Genomic DNA, 22,100 nt, shown 5'->3' with positions numbered 1-22,100 from the left:
TCCAATAGGCTGCCTCCCAACACAGTTTTAGAATGCATCCCAATAGAACAGCAAGGGATTCTTCCTCGATGGGCTCAGGCACAATAAGAACGGAGCTACACAGGGTCAGGCACAGCTAGGAGGAGCTTGCTGCTAAAAGAAAACAGGTAAAGAGGCCCTGAAAACAAGGAGTCTTGTTATTAATGGAGATGAGCAGACAAGCAATGTGGTACACCTGGAAGACCTAGGCACATATGACAGGATACTACACAGAGACAATCGGTGTTTATTGTTTTACGTACAGCAGTTCTTTCTTTTTAAAAAAGAAGACATCCTCTTTTCATGCTTATTAGTGATAGTCTAATAAATCTGTACAGCACAGTCCTCTTAATTGCACCAAGTTATTTTAGTGTACAAATTTAAAAAAGTTATCACAGCTGAGTGCTAAGAGTAAATGTTTCACTGTTTGGAATATGCGAGTATATTACACCCTTGGTAAACAGCTACACTTTTTATATAGGGTTGTTAAATAACAAGGTAACCAGGTCCATATATGCCAGCTACTTTTGCAGCTCGCTAGTAGCTTGCACAACAGCAGTATAGCTGTCCTGAGTAATACATTGCTCACCCTTAACTGAATGGTGGGAAGATTAACTGAATGTATTCAGAGTTTACTTATCATTAAGGCCCTGATTCTGCCAGGTACCCAAGCACATGCCTTACTTTAAATACATTAATTGTCCCACTGAAGTCAATGTGGATGTCAAGGAGTAAATGCGAGGCCATTGGTTGCTAAAAGCAGTTTAAATTAACAACTCTGCTCTTTATATCATAGCTTTTCCCGTAGGGCAGCTACATGGACTGAACTAATAGGCTCTGTTCCCTTCGAGCAATCATTTAATCCTATGCTATGGTGTACTTGGGTTTTTTAGGATACCCTGCTCACACATATCTTAACTTTCAGCTTTATATTTAATGAGACGCAATCAATAAAAAAAAGAAGTCACATTTATATGATTCCTCCTCTACCCCTCAAACCCCATAGTACTATTGCTCTAACATCTAAGGGATCACTAGATCACTATTTGGGTGGGGAGGTGAAGTGCTGTCAAATGCACAAAGTATAGTTAGTTTCACTGTTTCCTTCTGCAAATTCTACATAACAATAAAGAGAAAACACATGGGGGAAAAAAAACAAATAAACCAACCCCTGTATGCTTTCCTTGGTTTACAGAATGCACAGATAAATAAGAATTTAAAAAACACCACAAAAAGATTTCATTAATTATTTCCACAATACAGCTTTGAGATTATATATGACCGGGGGGGGGGGGGGAGGGGACCAACATAATGCAAAGATTTTGGTGTGTGATGTGATGCTCCTTCTCAAATGCTGAACTACTAAAATCATTAAGATGTGCGTGTCTGTAAATTACAACCCCTGCCCTTCCCCAAAGTTAGGGAATCATACTGGATCTGATCTTGCAAGGTGCAGTGCTGCCCCAGTGCCTATTGATATTCTTCACAGATCGTTGCAGGAAGCATTTAGCACCTGAGAGGATTCGACCCAGTGTTAATGTTAAGTGCGTGCCCAATCTTGCTGAACTCTGTTGCAAAACTCATGTTCACTTAAACAGGAGGAGGCTGTAAGTGAACTACTGGTATGTGCCCATCTGTTCCCATGGGATTGAGTGTTGCAAGTTCTTGCAATTTTAATGGTGAGCTTTCCAATATGAGATTTTATTTAAAGCCCCAGTTCCTGGAAACAAAATTACATGAGAATCTCAGCTTTCATTTAAAAATAAGAGTAAGTTCCTAGCCCTCATGGTTGCAGAAGAAAGCTTGAAAAACATGACCAAGTTCACCCTAAAGGCTCAGAAACCAGAGAGCATATAACCCCCTCACATTTATTTTTAATCTCATAATTTTGAGGAGTCTGGATCATGATTTTGAACATTTGAAATATTGAGGATTTGAACTGTCAGTTTGGGCTCACAACTAGTGACTATGGCTAACATGCTCTCAATGCTATCTACAGTGATTTCTAGAAGAGGGGAAAAATGACCTAGCCACATGCAGCAAATCTTAAATCACTATCCATCTGAACAGGGCTATTTTGGAGAGGCCCACTGAGAAGTTTTTAATTTATTAACAAAAATTAAGACCCCACTTTATCCCAAATGCCTTTGTCCCCTCCATCTTGAGAGCAGGCTACACTAGTCTCCACCTTAGTTCCCCACACCAAAACTCAAATTTTGGCAGTCATCCAAGACTTCCATAAAAATCAATAGTTACTGGTCTACTGGGGGTGGAGGAGAGAGCCTCCTGTTTGCATTCTGCCAAGATGAATGTAATCCCTCACATCAATTTAAAAGATGAACCACACAAGGTTTTGTACACAAAAATTCCAACTCAGTAATTTAACAGACTTTACATAATTTAGTGTCAAATGGTTTGTTCACAATCAGTGATTCTTTTCATTCATCAGGGCCTAATCCTGCACTTCCTAGGTTCTTGTATACTATGGTGATATCTATGCACCTTAGGAAAACTTTAGTTTAGAAAGGCCACGACCTTCAGAGTTTAATTTTGTTTTTATTCCTTTCAGCAAACAGCATCACTAAGAGCAAGTTTACACTTAAAATGCTGCATCGATGCAGCACTGAGTTGTGTCACTGTAGTGTTTTAAATAAAGACACTCTAAACTGACAGGAGAGAGCTCTCCTACCAGCATAATTAATCTGCCTCCCATGGGGGATGGAACGTAGGGTGGTATAACTACATTGCTCAAGGGTGTGGATTTTTAAACCTGAGCAATATAGTTATACCAATAAGTCTGTAGTATAGACCAGTTCAAAAACTTTAAATAGGGCAGGGATCTCTCTTTTACCTACCATTATGTGCCAACACCTAACAAAATCAAGGGGAATTGTGTGTGCACCAAAGGAGTGTAGCCTCAGCCTTTTAGTGCTGATGGCATCAGCTGTTGTAAAGTAGATATGGAATCCTAACCTCGGATTTTGCAAGTTAGTAAAAAAGGAAAAACAGTCTCAAATATGTGAAAGTAGGATTTTAACCTAATCCCAAAGCCATAATGATTTCAGATTTAAAAAAAGAAAACCCAAAACAAAAAAAGCCCCACAAAAGCTGTAGAGTGCATAGTTATATTACCAAAAACTGCAACTGCAACAAACTTAAGATTTTTTTAAAATAGTGTTTAAAAATGCCTGAAGGTATTTATAACAACAAATACAGCAAGATTGTTGACAGTACCTATTTTTTGCAAAATGGTATGCATGACAGTAGTGCCACAGTGCTATCACTAGGCCAAATAAAATGTATTTGGAACTAGAGGCTCAGTTAAAAGCATTTGGTGGTTCATTTCTTTGGATATTTGATTTTTTTGCTAAAGATTCCCCCATCCCAGTTTTATACCCTTCAGTACATCTTTGCTAAGGAATCTGGAGCCTACCAAAAGTATTGAAAGCTCTTAGTTCAATTATTCAACAGTTTCCATTTTTGGAAAATATAACTTTAAGGCTAAGGCACAATACTGCCATCCTTACTCAGTCAAATGTCTTATTGAAGTCTTTGGGTCAAATTCACTAGTGACAGAAGCAGGCACAACTCTGTTTACTTCAATGGAATTGCATCAGTTTAGATTAGTGGTGATATTGGTGCAATGCGAGTGTTTGCCTGGGTAAAGACAGCAGGATTGGGTGCTATGTCCCCAACAGGGAATGCATATATGGCAAAGAAATGTGTAAACAGGCATATGAGAAAAATATGTAATCTGTAAAATGCATATAGATACTGAAGTTTTATTCCCCTCTTAGACAGTTTAACCAAGTGAGAACTACAATTTATCAGATTTTAAAGAAAGGAGCCAACTGCAATATAATTTTAAAACACACAAAAAACCCAACAAACCAAAAAAACTCCCTTACCATATGACAAAACTTGTAAACTAGTAACTGAAGGAGAGGAAAGAGAAACTTTTCAAAAATTCTGTTTTCCAGGCTTCTGGTAACTGGCAAATCAGACCATGAACTAATACAAATTTAAGTAGGATTAAATGTAATCTACACAAACAGTAATTGCTCCTAACTTTGCTTTTGATAGGATTGCTAGTATACTTGTCTACAAAGTACTGTAGATAAGGAAGTAGAGTCCCCAACATAAAACTGTTGCATTAGCGCTTTTAGCTTCTCATATAGTGGGGAAATAAAAGTAACAATAAGACCTTTTAAATACTTTGTTTGCAAGTGGGAACAAAGTAAACCTAGAAAAAAAGGGTTTTTAGCATAATATATGCACAGAATTAAATATTCTAGGATATGTATTTGCATAATCATCAATTATTATGGCTAATATCAAAGGTAAATGTCTATCTACACTGATTTAGCAGTTATTACAGCAGGTTGTCTTAATCAACATTTAATTTCCTTTTCCAGAAACAAACCCGTTTCCAAATTATAACAGGAACCAGATCAGCGTCTCTCGGCTTCCACTTTCAGTCTAGAAACCCAAGTTGAGATCTGCATTGCTATTATTGTTTCATATTACAGAAACAAAAACCACAGTGGTATATTACCTCTTTACAGTAGTCCAGTCATCTATCTAGAAACCAAGAAGTCATGTTGGCTAGAAGTTAAATGTAAACTTAAAAAAAGGTGAGCCTCCCCAGTCACACCACTTCTACAGTATGACCCATCTTCTCTACCCCCCCCCCCCCCAATAAAAATATCATCACTAAGAGTGGTAGATTCAAACCTTCTGCAAATCAGGATTGAATGCAGAGTGACAACTTGGATTGGGGCGGGGAACATGCTGTCATCATACAATCAACACTATTTATGCTTAGGGGTAGGCTGGTGGGGACAGGATTCTTCTTGCTTAAAGAAGTGTTTTGGAAAAATAGAAGGCAAGCTTTGTCTGCTTATTCTGGAACCACTGCATTTGTGAATATCATTTTATGTATGTCATGATCTGTGTTTACATCTTCTAGTATGGTTTTGTAAACAGCTGATCAATTGATGTGCAAGTATCATTCAGAGAACATTAGATTTTATACACATGGCTCCATTGAAGTGCCATTCAGCTTGTTCTTGCTTTTGTTCTTAGAAAGAATTTTCTTGTGAAGGATGCGTGTTAGCGTTGCTCCCTTCCTTCGGGTTTCATCAGACGTTGGCTGCTGCAGGTAAACAAGGTCATTGTGTGACTGGCTCATTCCTGGATCCTTCTGATGATGCCGCCGACGGAAAAACAGCTTTGCACTTTTTTTCAAAATTCCACCTGCAGAGGTGAACGAGATGGAGAATTTAGATATAAATATGCTTTTCCTGATGGATCACCATTTTATTTTTTAACATTCTATTAAAAAATAATCAATTTTAAGTTATGCCCTCTGAAATACTTAGTGTGAAAGACAAACTAGGAAACCAAGAATGTTCTGTACTGGAGCAAGAATATTAAGAAAGAGCATTGACGTTATCTAACTTAGAGAACTATCCAAGTTCTGTTTTGTAGCTAGTCACAATAAGTTAAGTTTGCCTGTACATGAACTGTGCTGTCAACTAGATGCTCACGACAGAATGCATCTACATTGTATGCTACTATATTTCCAGCAACATTCACATATCCTCCCTCTGCCCCAAAAATGGAACAATCTTGGGGAAAGTCTAGCCTCTTAAGTTGCCCAACACTTGCCATTATAAGGACCTATTGTCAGGTACTTATAACTTTGCCTAACTTTAGCTGACTGGGCATGGAAAATTTCCAGCAGGTGTCTGCCTCAGGCAGAATTTCTTCATTTTTAAAATTTCAGCAGAAAGAATTCAGCTGTTTCAGCAAGAGAGGCTAGGGAAACACACATTGTTTTGCTCACATTAAAAACAAACATTCTTGCAAGTATTTGAGACACTAGTGCCTTCGCATTTGACAGGGAGCCTGCTGTCAAAGATGTGCCATTTACTGTTTCCGTGAGGGGGGGGGGGGAAAAAAAAAGCAGCAAGCCCAAATCTGGACTAGTAATAAATTTTTTTCAAAGATCTGTTTGCACATGCTCAGACAGACTTGTTAGAATTTAGTTGCCAAACTCTCGCCAAAATTCTCCAAGCAGGGTTGTTAAAATGAACAGACATAAGTAGTTACATAATAAATTAATACTCCAGGATTGTATTACTAAAAGTATTTTTCATGTCATTGATTAATGCATGAAAAGGCAACTGTGTCATGTGTTATGCGGTCATGCCAACTAGAGCCTGTGTCTCTTCAATAAATTTGCATATGCAACACAAGTTATCAGTAATCTTTTCTTTCTGTAAGAAAATGGATTGTTTTTGGGAGCCAGCAGTCCCCCACTTTTAAGAATTCTCTCTTCTGTATGTGATCCTGTTTTGTGTGTGCACATAGCCTCAACTGTGAGGCAGAAGCATGGAATTAGTCAGTGACTGATACAAAACCCTGAAGTTAAGAGGAGAGGTCAGCCTACATTAGTATTAAAAGGATGGTCTAGCAATATAGATTTAAAATGACAACTTGGTTTTGTGTACAATGGGGTGGTGGCATTTTCATCTCCTCTAGAGGGTTCGTGCAGATTGGAAATTGGCAGTGAAAATGAAGAACTTGGAGGGGAGTGCAGCTTAGGCCCCCAAACAGTGAACATCAAGTACTCATGATCTTCCTCTCTGGAGCTCACACTAGTACAAGAGAACAAAATGTGGTCCCCATTATTAACTTGCCAGTGCTGTACCGTCACAATAGCTTGTATCCACACCACCATCTAATCTAATGAGTCTAGCTAGGTTCTTTTATTGGCACGCATCACCACCTTGATGCCATTCACTTTGCTTTGTCGTCATTACCTATGAATACAGAAACCAAGGCAGATGGGGAAACTTTTTACATTATATTGTCCTGAAATTGGATATGGCTACCATTATTGTCAATGGAGTCTCCGGTCAACTGCATCATATTAAATAAACCCTAATGAAATTCAGTGCAATATCCTTACAGTTAATACCAGTTTAGTTGTCCTGTACAACAACATTGTTCCCCACTCCCACTCAAATTGATTATTGAAGAATTGTATTTAAGTACATTTTTTTGTTTCATTAATGAGTTTCGTATCCCATGTCTCCACACTATTCATGGCTTCGGACTAAAGCCCCTCCTTCTCCCAGTCTTCTCTATTTCACAAAAGTAGCTTTCATTCAGGAAGTGCAATATAGTTATTTAATACATGCCTCTGCTTTCACTCTGGTAAGGCTTATACTTTAATGTTCAATCTACACTTCTGGAAGCAGGAATATCTTTTTTTCAGGAGGAGATGCTGGTTAAACAGCCAGGTTAGCTAGGCAGTAGGATGGAAGGACAAGTGACTGGAAACAGGTGAAAGCAAATAAGAAATCAGCGTGTATTCTCATGCAATCCTTTTGTTATTTCTGGCAAGAGAAAGGGAGTGGGGCACGTAGAATCCTTAGCAAGCATTCTGAAGGAGGAGTTCAAGTCACGTTCAAGTCTTAATTTTTTTGCTTGGCTCCATAAAGGCAAAACAAACAAACAAACATGCACTACGTATGTAATGAATAGTACGTTTTTTGAAACAATATTACAATATTTTAAATATAAAGATATTATAGCTTAAATAATTGAGGATTGTTAGGAAAGCGTTAGAAACCCATAAACAATTTGTAACACACACACACACACTCTTCATGTATGGCTATGTAATCATCTGTAGTTTGTACATGCATGTCTTTGGTAGGCTCCTAGTTGCTACATGGATGAATGCCATAGAAATACCGCAAGATGTCAGGAAAATTGCAGTAATTATCCAAGTTTCCCCAATCCATTATCTTCAATCTGGACAGAGGAGAGGGGAATCTTCCCCGCCCCAATTCAATTATTTGTAACGGTAACACACCTACAATTAAAATGACTTGCTACTGCAGACTAAGCTGCTAAGAACTCTCTACATAAACGAAGGCATTGTGGAGAGAAGGAAAAAAACCCAACACTGAATTATGGAAGAGGATAACAGGTGAGAAAACAATGAAAGTTTTGCTTTAATGTTGCAATAAGTGTCTCTCGGTAAAGCTACATTTTCTTTAATAAAAGTAAAACAAAAATAACTTACTGTGTAGGCAATTAATTCAGGTTGGCATAGTAGTCCTCTTAAGTTTACAAAAGGCATGAGTAAGAAAGATGAAGTCAGAAATGTAATAAGATGTAAAAAGCCACACATGCAAGAGCAAAAATAATAATGAAAGACAGTACAAATTGTGAACCATTAACATTGTACTTGAAGGATTTTTTTTGTTAAGTAGAACATTTGGCAAACGCTTCCCCTGCAAAATGAATGCAGATGTGAGTTTTTAAACAAGCAAGCATCTTGTACTAGCATAACTTAGCGGGGGGCTGATGAAGGAAGGAGGAAATATTCTTATCTTACTTCACAAAAGCCATGATGCTGTCAGAGAACACAACACACAAGAGCCCCACAGTTAGACTGTGAATTTCTTTTTTCGGACAGGCTTTTGCGTAGAACAACATTGTGCTATTTGTGGAGTGACACACAAACATCTTCATAATATGTAAGAATCTGACACCGGATGTATTGTGTTTTTTTGCACTCTTGTATTGCATCATGAGCTCAGAATGTTTCTACTGAAGAGTTAGGAAATGGTGAACACAATTATTTTAAAAATAGGAGAGAGAGTAGCATTTAAGTCTGAGTAGTCAGTTTGTACAGAGAAAGAAGAGAGTCTGTTTTTAATGTAACTGCATTTTTAACAACCACCCCACCCAAACAGCTACTCAAATACAACACTGTTTTCCAAGGTAAATTCTGAAATGAGTCCAGAGGCTTAGTGACAGTGCCACCCTGGAATCACATATTTCCTAATATTCAGGTCTCAAAATATGGGACAGTTAAGCATAGGCAAAACTATAATGCACTTCTTAATGGCCAGCTTATGGACACATTTGCCAAACTGCTAATTACCTTGACAGCTTCAGGTAAGTTGCTAACAATAAGTGACTGCCAGGAAAGACAAGATGGGAAAATCATGACAGAATGGGAGAAACCTCAGCACGTAAAGATCCACGGTATATTTTACGGCAGAGATTATGAATTTAAAGCACAAGAGATAAAAATTGTGGTGGGGTTTTCAGTACTATTCATGAAGGCCATTTAAAAAAAAAGTCAGAAGAAGTCTTGAGGGGGGTGGCATACATAAGAACTTTGGCAGCTACTGGACAGTGGCCCTTAGACTTGCCTCTCTCCTACACTAGTAACAGGCAAGTGGAGTCCATTGAACAGAGTGTTCCCAGATGGTTTCTTTCAGGTTCAAAATCCCACCAACCAAAGAACAGAAGCAGTGAGACTCAAATTTGTCTCCAAAATTAGTTTGAGGACAGGGGGAGAAAGAAAATCTAATGATCCACAAGTCATGCCCAGGTCATTTGCAGCCTGCAGACACACTCAAGCAAGTATCAGTTATGATAACAAAACAATTTGTCCCTTATTTAAAGAAAACAATCACATCCTGTGTGTCACTCTCTTTTGTAAACACTTGTATTATTGAAAGAGGCAAGAGGGGAGAGGGACAAACTGTTCAATGGGTAGTTTAATATGCACAAAGAATAAAAAGTTAATCAGAGAGACAAATCTCCTTTTGTGGGGAGGGTCAGGGGATTGTGGATTTGTACTGTTTTCTCTCTTTATTTGGGCCCTCACTACTCTTGATCTTAATTTACCAGAAAGAATTTGCATCAGTGGATTTGCAGTTTGGTCACTGATCGCCTCAGAGAAGCCAGATGACTGAATGGATTTGGAGCAGTTTACCCTCTCTCTCCTGGAACAAGTCTTTCCATATCGTGACGGAGGGGCACAGTGTGGGGAAGCCTGTACTGTATTTTTTGTGGTTAGCTAGAGGATTTAATTCTTCAGGGTTATCAGTCAGGCATTTTTTACCAGCACCAAATCCACTTGGAAGTTTAAGAGGGGAAAAGAAGGTAAGAATAGAAGAGTCACCTGACAGTACTGCTTGACAAAGACACTGAAGTTCAGCTATAGAAATCAGTACTTTCATACAATAGAAGGCAAGTGTCAAGAGAGCTCATATACCTTTAGATTTTTTCACACTCCCAGATTCTGAGACACTTAATGAACTTCCGGACATCTCTTCACAGTCCTGGTTTAAAATTGCATTGCTGTTCCATTGTTGGCTGCTGTTATCCAAGTCCCACACATTATGGCTATTTTCCTCTAGGGCAGTTGCAGGTAGCATTTGCGAAGCAGATAGTGGTAGTTTTTTATTGGAGGGGACTTCTGTGGTAGACTCCCCAACACTGGAAGGCGCCTCCTCTTTACATGAGTTATCCATAGCTGCTGCATAGTCCATCATCAGTGCAGCTTCACTGTCCTGAGATAAGGAGGTCTGCCACAGTGAAAGAGACAAAAAAAAAAAAAAACACTATTTGCTGAACCACACCAATCTCCACCCCAAGGGTTTTATTCATTCATTCTTTGCACCCTGTCTGCATTGCCCAGATACTGCCAGAAACCCACATTATTGCTGTCAAGGTTCCTTCCCCACTCTGAACTCTAGGGAACAGATGTGGGGACCTGCATGAAAACCTACTAAACTTATTTTTACCAGCTTAGGTTAAAACTTCCCCAAGGTACAAACTATTTTACCTTTGGACTTTATCGCTGCCACCACCAAATGTCTAATGCATATATAACCAGGAAAGAGCCCGTTTGGAAACGTCTTTCCTCCCAAAATCCTCCCAAACCCTACACCCCCTTTCCTGGGGAAGGTTTGATAAAAATCCTCACCAATTTGCATAGTTGAAAACAGACCCAAACCCTTGGATCTTAAGAACAATGAAAAAGCAATCATTTTCTTAAAAGAAGAATTTTAATTAAAGAAAAAGTAAAAGAATCACCTCTGTAAAATCAGGATGGTAGATACCTTACAGGGTAATTAGATTCAAAACATAGAGAATCCCTCTAGGAAAAACCTTAAGTTACAAAAAGACACAAAAACAGGAATCTACATTCCATTCAGCACAGCTTATTTTCTTAGCCATTTAAAGAAAAAACAGAATCTAACTCATATCTAGCTAGATTACTTACTAAGTTCTAAGACTCCATTCCTGTTCTGTTCCCAGCAAAAGCATCTCACACTCACACAGGCTTTGTTTCTCCCTCCCCCCAGCTTTTGAAAGTATCTTGTTTCCTCATTGGTCATTTTGGTCAGGTGCCAGTGAGGTTATCCTAGCTTCTTAACCCTTTACAGGTAAAAGGGTTTGCCTCTGGCCAGGAGGGATTTTAAAAGTGTTTACCCTTCCCTTTATATTTATGACAATTGCATATTCTCTTTGCTCCTTTTCTTAGCAGAGCACAGAGCTAAATCAAATTTGCTTTAACAAAATGATCTGGGCTTGATTTAAATAAAAAAAAAAGTTAAAAAAAATCCACTGCAATAATCACTACTGGTCCGTAGAAGACTTTCCTTTGCAAGTAAGCATCTGTGTGGAAGGAACTAAAAAGGTATCAACTTCCAGAAAAATCTAAGCTTTGGTTAAAAAGAAAAAAAAAAAAAGATTTTAGGACCTTATGGTGGCAAAGGAACCTTTATGAAAGTCTGTTGAATGCAAGTCTATGTAGTGCCATCATCCCCATTTTGCAGACAGATTCAATGCTGCTGCTCCCAGCTTTCATGCCAATGCAGCACAGTGCAGACAGACAAGGGTCATGTCAGCTTGCACTGCTTCTCCTCCGAATCCTTCAAGCAGCTGTGAAAAATGACAAAACAGCAGTAAATTTAACTGCCTGGCAGCTTGGAAAAGTGAGAAGCAGCAGAGGCCTTGGAGCTATTCAGTAGGGAGAATGAACAAGATGGGAGTTGGGGGAGAGCAGTCAGGTGGCTATATGAGGATAGGGAACAAAGAGACAAAAAGATTCTTTTCTTTTCCAGCAGCCAGAGAGAATGGTGGGGCTTTAAAAAAACAAAACAAAACAAAACCAAAAAACACAACCTCTTTTACAGGGAACTCAGTCTGAAAGATGAAGCCCCATACCCAGTCTAGGGACTTTAGCTTGGTTGGAATTCCAACACTATCTCTTTGACTTGCAGCTGGAATTCTCACCAGGCTGCTGAGTCTGGACAGGTCTTCCCCAACTCTAACCATAGCCCCACCTCCCAAGGTAACAGCCTCTATCTAGTAAAGTTAGTCATCTGGCTAAATTGTGTCTGATTAACTCTCTGCTTTTAGGCTTAACTTGCGACACTTAATTTCTGAAGCAACAAGGATATAAAACCCAGCTTCTGCAAAAACTGTCGAATGGAAGAGAGTAGAGTGCGTGTTCAAGTATCATACTCAGCAAAGCAAAGGTTTCAGAGTAGCAGCCGTGTTAGTCTGTATTCGCAAAAAGAAAAAGGAGTACTTGTGGCACCTTAGAGACTAACAAATTTATTAGAGCATAAGCTTTCGTGAGCTACAGCTCACTTCATCAGATGCAAAGCAAAGTGTCTCTTCAGTGTCGCGCATTAAATACATGGGTGATTTTGAACTCTACCTTGGACACTCCTGATATGATAATGGTGCTTTTCTTTCTTGGAGATTTCAGCTTCTGCTTTGCAGACTCACTTAACTGTCGAATGGCTGCTTCAGCAACTGGATCAGTGCCATTCAACACTAGCAGCTCTGAAAAGAAAGGGAAGTGCTTTAAGATAAAAAGTATGCAAGGGTTTAAGTGCAGAGCAAAGCATAAGAGAAGGAAAAGGAAGACAGCTTGAATTTTAAACACAAAAATATACAGATCAACAGAAATCATGGAACTAAACACCACATGAACCAAATATAAGTCAAATGATCATTTTAATATTAGTTTCCATTCCATGCCCACATCCTTCCTTTGTATCCTGGAATAAGTTTATCATTCACTCTTCCAAGATTGTACATGAAGCTTCAGAGTCTCTCTGGGCATAGAATAATAGAATCATAGAACTGGAAGGGACCTTGATGGGTCATCTAGTCCAGTCCCCTGAACTCATGGCAGGACTAAGTATTACCTGCTCAGTGGTCCCCAAACTTTTCACAGTTGCCCTGCCCCCACCCCCGCTTGAGCCAGGGACAGGACATGGATGGGGTAAGGAGGCCAAGGCTGAGGGCAGATTTGGGGCCAGGAACGGAGCCACAGCCCGGGCCAGGAGTGGAAGCCACGGTCGGACTGCAGTTGGGGGCTGTGGTAAGTGAAGGGGGGGGAAGGTAGCTCCCTTTTATGGACACCCAGCCAGCTAGTAGCTATAAAATCCTGTTAAGTAGCTGTTCTCTAATTGCTCTACCTGTAAAGGGTTAAAAAGTCTCACTGCTATGCACAGGTAAAAGGCAGTGAGTGGGCACCTGGCCAAAAGAGCGAATGGGAAGGCTAGAACATTTTAAAATTGAAAAAGACTCTTTTTGTCCGTCTGTCTGTGGTTGTTCTCCAGGGGAGAGGTGGACAGGGCAGCAGCTATCCTGTAAGAAGCTTGGGCCAGGTATGAAAAAAAATCATCAGTATCATATCTAGAAAGCACTCATTTAAAAACCCAGATATGTAAGTAGATCAGTAAACGTCTAGGAAGATGCAATTAGGTTTATCCCTTTTATTTCTTTATGGCTTGTGGATTCCTCTGTGCTAACCCCAAGTGCTTTTGTGTTGCTGGTAATCTTTAAGCTGGACCTCAAGAAAGCTATTCTTGGTGCTTAATGCTTGTAGTGCTCTTTTAAAAATCTAGCAATAGCTTGAATTACTAGATGTACTTCCTTCTTTTTTTAAGAAATAAAATAAAATTTACCTTTAAGAGCAGAATTAGATTTCTGGTGTCTTAAGAGGTTGATGCACACATTGTTTAATTAGCTGGTGGAACAGCTGATTTCCCTTGCCCCCCCACCCCTTTCTCAGTTGTTCCCGGGGGGAGGAAGGGTTTGAGGGTACCCCCACAGGAAGTAATTCCCAAGTGCGCCTTCCTGGGCTCTCAAAGGGGTTCTGCACTTGAGTGGTGGCAGCATCTACCAATCCAAGGTCAGAGAAAAGCTGTAACCTTGGGAGTTTAATACAAGCCTGGAGTGGAAAGTATTAAATTTTTAGAATCCTTGCAGGCCCCCACCTTCTGCACTTGAAGTGCCAGAGTGGGGAATTAGCCTTGACAGGGGCCTAGGCTGGAGCGAGGATGGAGCTAGGGCCAGGAGTAGAGCCACAGCCAAGAACTGCGGCTGGGGGCAGGGCCAGAGCACAGCTGGGGATGAAGCAGGGCTTGGTTGTGCTCCCTTACTACCCCCCGTGGGAGCTAGCCCAGGCCCCCCCCCCAAGGTTCCCCATGCCCCCCGGGGGGGGGGGTGAAAGCACCCCACAGTTTGAGGTCCCTTGATCTAGACCATCCCTGAGAGGTGTTTGCCTAACCTGGTCTTAAATATCTCCAGTGATGGAGATTCCACAACCTTCTTAGGCAATCTATTCCAGTGCTTAACCATCCTGACAATTAGGAAGCTTTCCTAATGTCCAACCTAAACCACCCTTACTGCAGTTTAAGCCCATTGCTTCTTGTCCTATCCTCAGCAGTTAAGGAGAACAATTTTTCTCCCTCCTCCTTGTAACAACTGTTTATGTACTTGAAAACTTGTCTCTTCTGTCGTCTCTTCTCCACACTAAACAAACCCAGTTTTTTCAATGTTTTCTAGACATTTAATCATTTCTTTGCTCTTTTCTGAACTTTCTCCAAATTTGTCCACATCCTTCCCAAAATGCGACTCCCAGAACTGGACACAATACTCCAGTTGAGGCCTAATAAGCATGGAATATAATGGAAGAATTACTTCTCATATCTTGCTTACAAGACTCCTGCTAATACATCCCAGAATGATGTTTGCTTTATTTGCAAGTGTTACATTGTTCACTCATTTAGCTTGTGATCCACTATGACCCCTAGATCCTTTTCTGCAGTTCTCCTTCCAAAGCAGTCATTTCCCATTTTGTATGTGTGCAACTGATTGTTCCTTCCTAAGTGCAGTACTTTGCATTTGTCCTTATTGAATTTCATCCTATTTACTTCAGACCATTTCGAATTTTAATCCTATTCTCCAAAGCACTTACAACCATTCCCAGCTTGATATCATCTGCAAACTTTATAAAAGTTTACTCCTATGCCATTATCTAAATCATTAATGATGATCTTGAACAGAACTGCCCAGAACTGATCCCTGCGGGCAACGTTCCCTCTATTTTCTCCATCCACGTGCAGAATGAATTTTGTTATGTGCACCAATATCAAGGTAATGTGCAGATGTGCGCCACCAGTAGAAACAAAAAACCTACATATATAGTTTTTTTTTTTTTTTTTAAAGTTACCATAGGGATAATTACTCCAGCCAGGACAGGTTAGACATTTTAGAACTCACTACTACTCAAATAATTAAATTTAAACATGAGAGAAATACAATTATGAAATGCCCAGACCAGTCAAAAAACTAACAGAATAAAATTACAGAGAATATGTGCACATTTCAGGAAGTAACAACAAAAGTATGTGTTAGGAGGTAAGTGTGAAAGAGACTGTGTGTGTGTGTGTGTGTGTGTGTGTGTGTGTGTGTGTGTGTACACACACTGTGCACTGTCTCTTTAAGGCACTCACTAGAAGACTCAGACCACAGCAGCTGCCAGTAGCTCTACTGCTCCTGTGCCCTGTCCCTGGAGATGGCCTACATGGGCTGGGGGGAGGTGGACACCCTGACATCAGTGCCTCTCCTTCTTCCACCCTCCCCAGGTCTGCACAGCAAACAGGAGGGTCCCAGGAACAGCTGGGGGAAGGAGCAACGCGGCTGCAGAACAGTATGGAGGGGCACCTGAACACACACTGCCATGCGTGGTTCTGTTAATCAAGTGCGCGGCACCCAATTCACTCCTGGACTGCCACGCGACCACGCAGCTTAGAGGGAACACAGCCCGCGGGACCCAATCAATATGCCCTTCAAGCTTGACTGTGAACCAATAACTCCTCTCGGGAAATGGATTATGCACCCACCTTATAATAGCTCCATCTAGGTTGTATTTCCCTGGATTGTTTATGAGAAGGTCATGCGAGACAGTATCAAAAGCCTTACTAAAATCAATATATACCACGTCTACTGCTTCTCCCATCCACAAGATTTGTTACCCTGTCAAAGAAAGCTATCAGGTTGGTTTAAATATTACAAATGAAGTAAACAAATAGACCTTAAAGAGGCCTAAGCCAAAACAAAAACAAAAAAAATGTCTAAAGTAATCTGCATGAACTCCAGTCCCTGCATTGTTGTACAACAGCCTACCTACCATGGATCTTTATCCTTGGGCCAGCAGAACTTCATCATCCAGCAAACCATCTGTCTGTTTCAGGAACTGTGTGAATTGGCTCCAGAGATGGTGCTGTGTGCTCTAATCTCTACCCCAAAGGAGCAGTAAACTCCACAGCATGTGCCATTTAAAGATGACATAACGAGTCTCTACAATTATTAATTTCCATGATACTATAGTTCCAAGAAGGGAGTGATGTTCACTGTGACACAAGGAGTGAAGGACACAAGGACTGTGGATAAAAGGAATCTTTTTTTTTTCCCTTTTCTTTTCTTTAAAGTGCATTTTGACTATTTTCAGATTGCAGGAAGACATCCAAAAGACCATATAAATAAGGACACTGAAGATTCAAAATATGGAGGGGGGGAAAAAAAAGGTGTTTGCACTTATACACACTTGAAAGGTTTGGGTCTATATTTAAATACATTAAAAAGCATATGTAACCACATGCCAAAAGTGAATACAAGAAGAACGGTTCTACCACCATCACTACCTAGTATTTTAAACACACTTCATCTTCTATCTATTGGGTGATTTACAAAAGGTAGAGAAGCAGGCACAGTGAGGATACATGAGTTGCTTAAGGTCACAAAGTGAGTCAGTGGCAGAGCTAGAAGAGAATCCAGTCTTCTGACTTCCATGGGCCATCTTTCTCTTCCACTAATTTAGACACAAGGGAGAGAGCACCTCCTCTGGCAGGAGGACTCAGCAGCAGTCCCACTCACAGGGGCTTTTGTGCACTGTCCCCTCCGGTGGAAGAAGTTTAGGAATTGTGGATTAGGGAATCTTTGCATCTTACTAATCTCATGAAGCCCAGGGATGTGTAGGAAAAAGAAAGAGATTCAGTTGACAAGTAAAGAGGAGCCAACCTGGCTGCTGCTCCATTGGCTTCCTTTCTTTCCTAACAGCACAGCTCCTTGGCAGATTTTCAGGAAGTTAGGTATTAGTTACAGGCAGACTTATACACCAACTGTAATATTTACTAACAAATACTAGGATACCTGCCAGAAGGCATTAAGGCATAGATCTTACTCTTAATTTAATGTTTTAGGATAATCTATGGCATAGCAGAGAAAAAGGGATATAGATACAGGCTTTGGAAGTTTCTCTCTTACCTGTATCTGAAGAGGATAACACTTTGCTGACCGGAGCACCTTGACAATGGATTGCTTGAACTGAGAAATCCTTTTCAATCACCTTCACTTTAGCAGGTGTTTTCACAGGAGAATCTGAGAAGCAAGTTTCTCATTTATTATCTCTTACCGAGATACTCTGGTGATGGGTATTTTAGAAATGTGTATAACAAAAATAATGGGCACCTGAAAAAGTGCTTTTACGGACACAATTTAGCATTTGAAAAAACCTGTCTAGTATAATTCTGAGCAAAAGTTCCGTCACTGGTAAATGCCAAATCTTCAGTCTTAAAATGAGCTCATTTTTCTGTTTATAATTTTGATTTTAAAACATTCTAGACAAGAGAGCCACGTAAATAAAACAAAAAAAAATTTGTACAATGATTTGACAACTGTAACTCATATATACATTTACACATACACAAAATTTTAAGAGGGTTTTAAACTTTGTACCTGTCACAGAAGGGCTAACAACACTAGTTACAGCAAGGCACAGTCTGGACCAGCACTGGACAAGTTTCCTCACACAACACTGCCAATCCACTTTAGAGATCGTTATAGCGATCAGGATTAGAAAGAGCCAGTCAGGTCTGTACTAAGCACAGACTCTGGCAGTCTCATCAAGTTGTATGGTAATGTTGTAATTTGGACAAGCATCCACCAGAAGCCAAACTCATTTCCATTGTGATCTAAGCCAAAAAGTCTAATATTATAAATAAAGCGTAGACATTATTGAGTGCTCTGAGAGCAACAACAACTAAGCTAAGCTAAGCTAAGCGACACAGGGAGCTCTTGGTGCTGACTAGCAGAATATTATACTGTGTTAAAGGGATTCCCCTGGGCTGGGTATCTGCATAATAATTCACCGAAGGATGGTATGTGAGGTCTCTACCAAGAGCTGGTAGCCCACTGGTCATCATAATTGTTGAGAAATGTATGTGCAGACAATAATTAAAGGAGTTATGTATTTATACTGAAAATAACATTTTTCAGGTCTTGGAATTAAGGGAGGTCACCAGGAGGCGACATACCTCAGAAATATTCCCTTCATTCAGGAGATAATTAACACCTACCTCCCTGTCTGGCCTATTGTATATTGTATGTGGTGAGGTTGCACTCTATATGATTTTATGAAAATATGCTAATGAGTGTGAATATAATGTAACTGGAATATGCTTCATGCAAAAGGTCTCTTGTAAGGATCTTTACAAAGCTTATAATCTACTGAGTGTGGTCATCCTAATTGTATATATGCATCATGCTTGTATCTGAAACTAGAAATATGAAATACAACTCTGAGGGCGTATAATAATTATGCAAAGTGTGGGCCATTAATGGTGGTTTGGAATCTTGATGGCTCCCATTAACCAGGACAATTGACTGTAGATGGCTCTGTTTACTTGCAAGTCTTCCTGTATACATGTGTGCAATGAAGTCTTACAGTGACATGTGGTCATGTCCCCTGAACTGGAATCCATCTTTAACCTGTTGCTTTTCCATTTAGGAGGGGTGGAAACCCAGAGAGGGACAAAGGACTCCCGCCTTATGCGAAAGATATATAAGGGGGTGGAACAGAACAAAGGAGGTTGCAGTCATGAGAAATCCCCTAGCTACCACCTGAGCTGGAACCAGGACTGTACCGAGGAAACAACTGTGCCCAGACTAGGAAGGCGTTCAGTTTGTGAAAGAAGCTTATTGAAATATCTGAGGGTGAGATTTAATCTGTATTCAGTTTTCTTACTGTATTAGGCTTAGGACTTGCGTGTTTTATTTTAATTTTGCTTGGTAATTCACTTTGTTCGTCTCCTTTTGTATTCAATAAAATCACTTTTTACTTAATTAACCCAGAGTATGTATTAATACCAGGGGGGCCAAACAGCTGTGCCTATCTCTCCATCAGTGTTATAGAAGGCAAACAATTTATGAGTTTACCCTGTATAAGCTTTATACAGGGTAAAACGGATTTATTTGGGGTTTGGACCCTGTTGGGAGTTGGGTATCTGCTGGAGATAGGAGCACTTCTTAAGCTGTTTTCAGTTAAGCCTGCAGCTTGTGGGGGACGTGGTTCAGACTTGGATCTGTGTTTGCAGCAGGCAAGTGTGTCTGGCTCAAACCAGACAAGGGACTGAAGTCCCAAGCTGGCAGGGAAAACAGGTTCAGAGCTAGTCTAGGCACATCAGGTGGCATTCCAAAGGGGTTTCCGTGATCCAACCCATCACATATGCCTCATGCTGTAGGCCTGTTTGTAGACTCAGTCCAAATTGAGAGATTGTGAAATTGAAGAGAGGAAATCTACAGGAAGAAACAGTAGAGGGTGTCCTGTTTATGAATAAAGGACTGGTTTGGTTTATCTTGAGCCAGATCTACACGTACAGACCTATATCGGTACAACTATCTCACTCAGAAGCATGAAGAATCCACTCCCCTGAGCGATATAGTAATACCAACCTAACTCCCCATGCAGACAGTGCTAGGCTGACAGGAGAACTTCTCCCGCAGACTCAGCTACTGCTGCGCAGGGAGGTGGATTAACTCCACGGACAGGAGAAGCTCTCCAAGAGGCTTAGTAGCATCTTTGCTAAAGCGTTACAGTGGCACAGCTGCAGGAGCACTGTACAGGAAGACAAGCCCTTAGAGTGCAAAGAAACACACAGAATCCTTCAGGTAGGCAGCAAACTGACAGCATGCAGGTCTCGTGAAAGAGTCAGTCAAAGCCTGGTCTGGCTGTAAAGTGCTGCAGGGATTTTGGATGAGCAATACTTTATTATTAGACATGAGAGGATCTTGTTAAATAAGTCCCGTCTCCAAACTGAAATTGTTATGATTCTATTTTATATGTAATCATTTGTTTATAATACTTCTCCTTGCTACTACCTGAATCTCTATACTTTGTTAAATAAACTTAGATATGTTTATGCTGAGATCATATCTAAGTCTGTGTGTTTGGCAGAGCGGTGATCTGAGGTGGAAGTGGTAAGATGGCATATACTGCTTTCTTGGGAGAAACAGATTTGTGCATACTGCAAGCAACCAGTGGACCACGGCTGACTGCTCCAGGGAAATGCTCAGAGGGTTTAGCGATAGGCACAGTCCAATCCCCGATCAGCAGAGTACCAGCGGTGCCTGTGAGGCCTAGAGGGGAGGGCTTATGTTGCCCATGGCCAGCAGAGTTAGGAAGCTGACCCCAGCCAGGCACAGACAAGGCTTCTTCATGCTAAAGGCAGGGGGTAGCGAGGTGCCTCTTAACCTCAGGTTACCCCTGGGAAGCGTCACTACGTAATCAAACTGTTTAATAAGGAGGATCCCCTTCAGGTGTGAATGGTAGCTTAGAACAACACCAATCCATACTAAAGAGTTGGGGGCAGAGGAGATAAACTGATCAAGAAATAAAGAAGTCAGAAGTTAATAGTTTTAAAGTAGTGCATCTTTCATATAGGTATTTAACTTATAGCCTCTCTTGTGGGTACATAGGCATATGAGGATGTGGGAGGGATAAACTGGGTGGAAAAAAGTGGGTGACTCCACATTTTCTTCCCTTCCCCCACATGACTGACAACAAAAGTAATTACGCTGTGCTTCAAGAAAGCATTACGGATATTAAAGCAAGGTACTCACACAATTTCAATTTCTGCTCTGGTAATACTGTCCTGTGTCTTTTGCACTTGGTCTATTTTTTTCCCAAGTTTTCTATACATGACAGAAAATCTGGCATTTCATAAGAGTGCCTACATTAGCAGCTGTTGCGTGACTGTAGAGGATCATGTGCCATCTTTTTGCAAGGGTAGACGGAGAGATGATCACCTTGACAGGGTGCAAGAAATGCTCCAAATACAATGGATTTATATATTAAACAGCAGCATCATACTATCTACTCTACCCCACTCAGAGATTCATGTTTTCAAAGGGAATACTCAACACACACACACACACACACACACACACACACACACACACACACACCCCCCAACCTCACCACAGAGAGACACCTAACATTAACAGTACCAAGCAAAGTAAGTCATGATCATTTCTCACCTTACTTACCAGGAGGCTGATTCTGCTCCCACTGAAGTCATTGGCAAGACTTTCATTGACTTCAGTGGGGCAGGATCTGGCTTCACGCAAAAGAAATATTTTATCCAAAGTAACCAATACTACACTAAACAAAAAACCCAAAATACCTCTCTCCCCCACCTAAATAGAACTAGACAATGTTTTTTTCTTTCCCTGTCCCCCATAGGAACTATACTACTAAAAACCAGCACAAACCAAAACAATCTTGGATTTGCATTTTAAAGTTTCACTGATATCTTCACCTGGGCTCAGTGCAGAAGGTTTCCCTTCGAGTCGAGGTTTGGTTTTCACAGCAGTGACAGTAGTGACTACCGTCCCACAAGGCATCACGGTGCGATCCTTTTCTATTTTTGTGGCAGGAAGCTGAGCAGGAACTTGCCAGGATTTTGACTCATTAGGTTCTATGTAAGAGAACTAGAAAGAGAAAAATTGGTAATTAAAGTAATAATTACACCTTAAAAGGAAAAAAAAAAAAAAAAAAAAAAAAAAAGAGACCACTTCGAAACAGCAGCTGGAATTTTAGAGTGGACTAG

At 40.4% G+C, this 22,100-nt stretch overlaps 1 protein-coding gene across 5 annotated transcripts in view; it reads right to left on the bottom strand.

Moving 5' to 3' along the window:
* Window positions 1-249: 249 nt before the first annotated feature.
* C2CD2 (C2 calcium dependent domain containing 2) overlaps window positions 250-22,100 on the bottom strand; it is a 61,987-nt gene continuing 40,136 nt past the window's right edge. For all 5 annotated transcript variants that reach the window (XM_038400270.2, XM_043507045.1, XM_043507048.1 and 2 more), the window contains 5 exons: window positions 21,810-21,981; window positions 17,479-17,592; window positions 12,572-12,699; window positions 10,112-10,424; window positions 250-5,274 (listed from right to left, as the gene is read on the bottom strand). In XM_038400270.2, coding sequence (XP_038256198.1) covers window positions 5,048-5,274; window positions 10,112-10,424; window positions 12,572-12,699; window positions 17,479-17,592; window positions 21,810-21,981 — 954 coding nt within the window. In that variant the 3' untranslated portion in view covers window positions 250-5,047. The remainder of the gene's footprint in view (window positions 5,275-10,111; window positions 10,425-12,571; window positions 12,700-17,478; window positions 17,593-21,809; window positions 21,982-22,100) is intronic.

Source organism: Dermochelys coriacea, chromosome 1 (assembly GCF_009764565.3).
Source record: "Dermochelys coriacea isolate rDerCor1 chromosome 1, rDerCor1.pri.v4, whole genome shotgun sequence".
NCBI classification, from domain to species: domain Eukaryota; kingdom Metazoa; phylum Chordata; order Testudines; family Dermochelyidae; genus Dermochelys; species Dermochelys coriacea.
The sequence above is the reverse complement of the archived record's forward strand: the minus strand, read 5'-3'. Positions and strand labels throughout refer to the sequence as shown.